The following is a 6,778-nucleotide window of genomic DNA, read 5'->3' as shown; positions in this document are numbered from 1 at the left end:
CCCTTTTGAGCCTTAGACCAATTTATTCAAAAACCTGATGAAAGTTACTTAACAATTTCTCCATTGACACACCTTGAAAGAGATTGAAATGCTGATTAAAAGAAAAAGTCAAGGTACTTCTCAAAAGAAAAGTTAAGTAAGTTGAAAAAGGAAACAGAAGAATAGTCTGCAAAAATACTGCAAAAATGCAGCTCAAAAGAGAAAAGAAAGAAAACATCTGCAAACAAGGAAAGAAAAGAAAAAGGTAGTGAAAAAGGAAAAAGAATCCCAAATTGATGAAAAGTAGCAGAATTAAAAGACTGGGAAGAAAGTATTGTCAAAAATCTCAGTATTTCAGTCTCTCAAATTAATCAGCCTCTATCCAAAAGATTCTTACCCCAAGTCAGGCCAAGTTATAACCTATCAAAGACCTTTAGATCAGTTTTTGCATGTCAAATGAGTTCCTCAATTTTAGGAATTTGAGAATATGATCAAGCCTATGGAATCACTACTACACTGATGGAATGAGTGTGAAACCTTCAAACACTAGAATGATGAGAGTTACATATTTATCCAGTGAGGAACATTCAAGTTAGGATCTGAATTCTTAATACAACTGAAAAGCATTGTTTGAAGTTTTTAACAAGGAGTTATACATGCATAGTAGTCTGATCTCTTAAGATGTTCATGTTCCATGTTTTCTTCACAGAGTAAATCTTTGCTTCTAACTTTAATTTATTACATTTCTCAGGGCAACAACGTTCAAATCTGGGAATTGTTTGATATGCCTCCAACATATATATGATTTTAAGCCAAAAAGAGAAAGAATCTTGATCAATCTTGGATAAAAAATGCTAGAATTGTTAATAAAATGATAAATCTTAATAAGAGATCTTGTAACTGATTTCCTTCTGATTTTCTAGGAAACAGGACAAAAAGAAGCCCAATTTGGAAGGACAAGTCTGAAGCCCCGCACTATTAGCGCGGGTGTGGCGCTAGTAGCGCCAGAAGAACTTTTCAATACAGAGACTCCCACGCTACTAGCGTGGCACTGGCGCTAGTAGCGCCATCCAATTTTGCCAACCGCGCTATTAGCGCGGGATTCACACTAGTAGAGCCAATCTACTAATTCAAGAACAATACTCCCACGCTATTAGCGCAAAACTGGCGCTAGTAGCGCGGGAGATACGGGAAAATCTTTATTCTATTTCAGACTGAATCAAAGGAAGATTGGACCAAGATACACAATGAAGATTTAATCAAGATATCTAAGCAAGACACAAAGTCTATAAATAGAGGCTTAGACTCCCAGAGACATCTTTTTTTGCTGGAGAGAATTCTTGGAGGCTCACGCTGGAGATCAGGATTTCGACAGAGTTGAAGAACGAAGACCATTGATCCTTCATCTTCTTCTTCTTCTATTTCTTTTCTTTATTGTTTTCATGAATTCTTTTTATTTTAATTTGTTTAAGCTTTCTATGTCTGGCTAGTTTCTTTTTGTAGTTGGGATGAGATCACAGACCCGATGTGAATCCTTTATGTTTTCTATATTGTTTTTATAATTTAATTATTTAGTTTGTTTTATTCTACCTGTGTTAATTTTTCCATACCCTGTTTAAAACTGATCACTCTAAATTATAGGGCTTTGAGGGTTAGAATTCGCAATAGACATATTAGAATTTTAATCTGGACAAGGGTACAATAACGATTTGTGTATGATCTAGACATAGGCTTACATAGATTGCAGACTCATAATTCATTTGCTTAATACTTGATTCAAGAGAAATTACTAAGACATTATGATTCTAATTGGGTTAAAGGGTTGAAATCACTAAGGCATTATGGTTCAACTATTTTATAGGGAAATAATGAATTGTCTGAGTAAACCAATTAATTAATTATAAAATACAATATAGGAATATAAGGGAGGATCGGAGGTGAAGTGCATCCTGGCTACATCCTTTTTACAAATTTCTATCAATATTTTCTTACGTTCTTTATCTTTTCTTGCATGCGTTGGAAATTAATTGTTTTTAATTTTTTGTTTTAAAATATTTTTATTTTAAATTCTGTTTTTGAATCATAAACTCTCAATTAATTTCACAAACCAAACCAATTTTATTTTCCAACTTAAGGGGAATAGTTAAACTAGTAAGCATTAATTCTCGTGGGAACGATACTCTACTTATCACTTTATTACTTGAAACGAACGGTATACTTGCCGATTTTGCAACAGGCCTACACAGACTATTAGGCCTGGCCAGACCTAAGATTTTTAACAAAAGTCTGACTTATTTAAGTCAAAGCGTAGCCCATTCAAACCCCTAATCCAGACGTAATTATTTTTCTATATTTGGCTGATTTGGCCTCTGTTGGGAATTAGCGCAGGATTGCCCTAATTAGTTAGTTTTTTTTCTTGTTTTGTTTTAGGCCCCTTTATTTACTAAAAATATAATAATAATAATACTTAAATCCCACCCATTATAGCACCAAATCATGTAAAATTTAAGAAATAAAAGAATCGATTTAAAAAAAAAAAAAAAAACATGAAAGGATCCACCGGGTTTATCTACTTGCACGCATTAGAAAATGGAATCTCATTGCACAATTATAATCGGGTTTTTGCTTGTTTGGTCAACTTCAAGTAAAAATGACAAGCAGTTGCCATTTGGCGCTACTATACCAATAGCAAATTTAATAGGACAGAAACCCACGACAATTCTCCGCATCTTACTAATACTAGCCACATTTTCAACCCTTTTTGTTGCACTACTGATTCAAAATAAAATCTTAAAAAATCCCACCCTTTTACTCTTTCATTTTTCACACCAATTTTTTATTTTTTTTCATAAACCATGTCTCAATTTCCGAAAAGCAATAAGCCCATGCATCGCACAACATCTAAATTTAATTTTTTTTTCCCCTTCTTTTACAACAGATATCTAAAATCCAAACCAATCATACACGAACTTGTGACTGACGATTGTTCAATAAACCATTGTGAAATTTTTCCGTAGGGCTGGCTAAGGATATTATATTTTTCTAATTATTAGTTAATTTTCAGCTCAACTCTCCTCCATTTTAATATTCTTTCTCATAATTTTTTGTTATAACTGCTTCATAGAAATGAAAGAATGTCGTTTTTCATCGTAAAATGTCTGCTTTCCGGCGAGTTTATTCCTTTTGCGAGACCGTGAGAATATACATGAACCGTGAGAATATGCTTGTCATTGAAGATATTGTTGAATAAAATAATCGTTTATATACTTTTTATGAAAACAAAAAATATTGTAACCATTAAATAACAAACCTCAATTACACCACCGTCATGTAATGACAACATCAATAAACTAAGGTCAGTAAGGCGCATGCTGAACATGACATGCTCCAGATCCGTATAAAATTAACAAAATGGTTGGGTGCAAGCGAACTTGGACTTACAACCAAAGTCATGGCCATTATAGGGGGCCAATTATGTTTGCAGATAGTGGGGGCACCGCCCCCTATCTTTCATCTATATTCGGCTGCTGCTACACATTATTCAATGGATCAAGAGTAAATAAATAACAAATTGAATTATCATCATTTTTTATGCAACGGGGCTTTATAGAACAAAACTCAACACTCAGGACATACGAGCCCCAACAACAACATCCATTAGAATGAATCAAGAATTAGGGCTGTGCATGGGTTAGGTTGGATTAGGTTTTTGTGCTTACTCAACCTAATTTGGTTTTTGTAGGTCAGGTATTTTAACCCGACCCGCTTTAATTTGATCCAGTCAGGCCTGACTTGGTTTGGATTTTTTTGAACTAGTTCAGAACCGGGTCGGATCTGACCTGACTTGGTTTCTGAAGTTGGTCAAATTTGACCTGACCCATTTTTGACTTGGTGTCGTCACAAAATTTCGCCGAAATTTCTACGTTGCAAACGCAAAAAATTCGTCACAAAATTATTTTTTCGTCGAAATACTTTTTGTTCTAAAGCGACAGAATTTTTTCTCTAATGAAAATTTTTACAAAAATAAATTTTTATCAAAATTTAGTTTCCGTTAAAAGTTTTGGCGAAAATGATTTCCTCCATTAAATGTTTTAAACGAAAAAAGAATTCAGCCAAAAATTTTGACGGAATGTTTTTCGTTCAAAATTTCGATGGGAATGTGTTCTGACGAAAATTTCGACGGAAGTTGTTTTGATGGAAATGTTTCATTCGAAACTTTCGACGAAATTTAGATTCTCTAAAGAATTTTTAACAGAATATTTTTTCCGTCAAAATTTTTACGAAGGGGATGAGTCAATGTATAGATAATACCCTTAGCACTGATACAGACCAGGCTAAGAAATATAAAGCCAAGCGAAAGCAGTGAATAGATAATAAGCAAATGGATGATATGACTCAAGTAAATGGGCAGTATAACGATACATAAGATACCTGCAAGGTGTGCCCATGGGGGCTATTTATAGGGGAAATGGTGTGGGTTGGTAAGGGGGAGGTCAACTCTCCTTGGGATTTACTCCCATGATGCAGTGTTAGGCGTGCTGGCGCTGTCATTGTGGCAGTGTTGCGCCCTCTGTATTCTGGCGGTGTCAGCACCGTGCAAAGGGAGAGTTTCCCTTTGCGTCTGTCGTAGTCGCCTTCGATGGTTAGCGTTTCAAGATGGGACATTTTGGTGTGTGCCTTGAACCTGCTGCTACGTTAGGGGTTGAGGAGGTCCATGTCAGCCCTTAGGGCTGACGCGGGGTCACGCCCGGTATTGAGCCTGGATAGGTGGGCCACTTTAGTACTTGGGCCATCCGGAACACTTTAATAGGAGAAAAAGTTAAGACCACAGTACAAACTCGTGACATGGGAATATTTATCAAATTCATAAAAATTATACAACCTTCGATTTTAGTTACCTGCTAATATATCCTCATTCCATTTCATTTCCGAAAATAAAGCTTACATATGGGAACAGAAAAAAAAATTGGGCAAAGGAGGAATAATAAACGTTAACTAAGGTCATGCTTGTCCATGGCCCATGTCTAAATCCTCAAAGGTTTTCTAAACCTCTATAAGACTCAAGAGGTACATCATTCATGCCACCAAGAAGTGGTTGAAATTAGTGGTTGAATTTTTTGTTCTGAACCGTCGCTCGCAGCTCAGCAACATCAATCTCTTTGGCGTTCTCTGGTTTGTAGTAACCAGTGACGGGGTCTGGGACCCATGAAACCTTCTTAGAAGTTGTCACCTTGTCTTCTCCTGATTTGGGTGCTATCTTACCGCTGATGGAAGCTGCTCCTCCCCTTGCAGCGCTTTGTGTTGTTGCCGCGTACCCACGCCTGTTCCTCACACAAAAGTACAAAACCATACATCTTAATCTAATTAGTAATAATTATTAAGAAAATCGCATAAAACAAAAAGAGAAAACTTCTTCCTAGGCTAAGTAAATGTAATTAGGAAACACATGGCTAAAGTATGATAAGAAAACGTTGCCGTACCTTGTAAAAGCGTTGGAGAATCCATCAGCGACTAGAGCAGAGAGAGCCTTGACGTTGGTGAAAGAGCGAGCCATTGGTATTACAAATTAAAATTAAAAACTGGTGAGAAGGCAAGAGGTTCAATTGATGGAAGTGATTTTGTCTGAGAATGAATAAGAGAAAACAAGCTCTGTACAACAAGGACAAGAGGAACCTCTGTTGTCTCTAACGTTTTAATTTGACGAGTTGCAGGGACTTGGTCGGGTGTCGTGTATATATAGGTAAAGGAAAGGAGAGGGCACGCGTGACGGCGTGAGGAAAGAGAAAATTTCTAGCATCATTTATGAGCCCGTCATAGATTAGCATACTTTTCTGGCGCCTATTGCTTGTTTGATTCGTAAAGCCGTTTGTATTTGCCTACTTTATTTTCTTTTTTAAAATTGATAATATTAAAATCGGCTGAGTCGTTAATCCCGTTGAGATAGCGAATTATTGGATTATTAATTCAATTAGTAAATCACTCATTCAATCCCATAATTTGGTTATTATATATAAATTTATAATTTATATTAAAAATTATAAATATATTCAAATAGCTAAAAATAATAATATAAATTCTAAATATTTAATTCAAAAAAATAATAAATTACATATTATTATTAATAAAGGACCAAACAAATTATAATTACATACTATTATAAATAAAGGATCAAATAAATTACATACTTCCAAAACGACGTCGTTTTGAGATTGAAAGATTAAAAAATTAAAATTATAAATACTATAATAACCCTGAAATAAATTAAAATTACAAAAATACCATGATTTTCGCTCTAAAATGAAGGCGTATTGAGCTTACTGCAGATAATTTATCTGCATTAACTTCATAAAAAGTGAACTCTTTATTAATTCCCAATAAATCCAAGAAATTATAACTATTAGATTGATGAAAATCAACGATGATTAGGTTGGTTGTAAATGTGATAAATTTTTGTAGTGGTATATATATATATATATATATATATATATGGGGCAGGATATTCTTACACCAGTGTAAGAATTAAAAGTCTTACACTCAATCTTGATCATTGATCCACTTGTATCCAATGGCTCACATTACTAAAAAATTTGAGCCCTTAGATATAAATGGGATCAACGGACAAGATTAAGAGTGTAACTTACACTAGTGTAAAATGATCCTGACCCTATATATATATATATATATATATATATATATATATATATATATATATAGCATGTTATACTTACAAACTTTTTTGTTTACAAACTCTTACAAACTACACTAAGTACGACCGGTCATACTTTAATCATGCAGTATA

General features: G+C 34.5%; 1 protein-coding gene across 1 annotated transcript; it reads right to left on the bottom strand.

Moving 5' to 3' along the window:
• Window positions 1-5,076: 5,076 nt before the first annotated feature.
• LOC133314957 (indole-3-acetic acid-induced protein ARG2-like) lies at window positions 5,077-5,661 on the bottom strand. Its single transcript, XM_061516505.1, has 2 exons — window positions 5,460-5,661; window positions 5,077-5,300 (listed from the first exon to the last, which is right to left on the bottom strand). Exons 1-2 carry the CDS (start codon window positions 5,531-5,533, stop codon window positions 5,081-5,083), a joined length of 294 nt encoding a protein of 97 aa, XP_061372489.1. The 5' UTR covers window positions 5,534-5,661; the 3' UTR covers window positions 5,077-5,080.
• Between the last annotated feature and the right edge of the window lie 1,117 nt (window positions 5,662-6,778).

This window comes from Gastrolobium bilobum, unplaced genomic scaffold (genome assembly GCF_033153095.1).
Source record: "Gastrolobium bilobum isolate Gb01-03AN ecotype WA unplaced genomic scaffold, APGP_CSIRO_Gbil_v1 utg10062, whole genome shotgun sequence".
Lineage (NCBI taxonomy): Eukaryota > Viridiplantae > Streptophyta > Magnoliopsida > Fabales > Fabaceae > Gastrolobium > Gastrolobium bilobum.
Note: the sequence above shows the minus strand (reverse complement) of the source record. Positions and strands in the feature narration are given on the sequence as shown.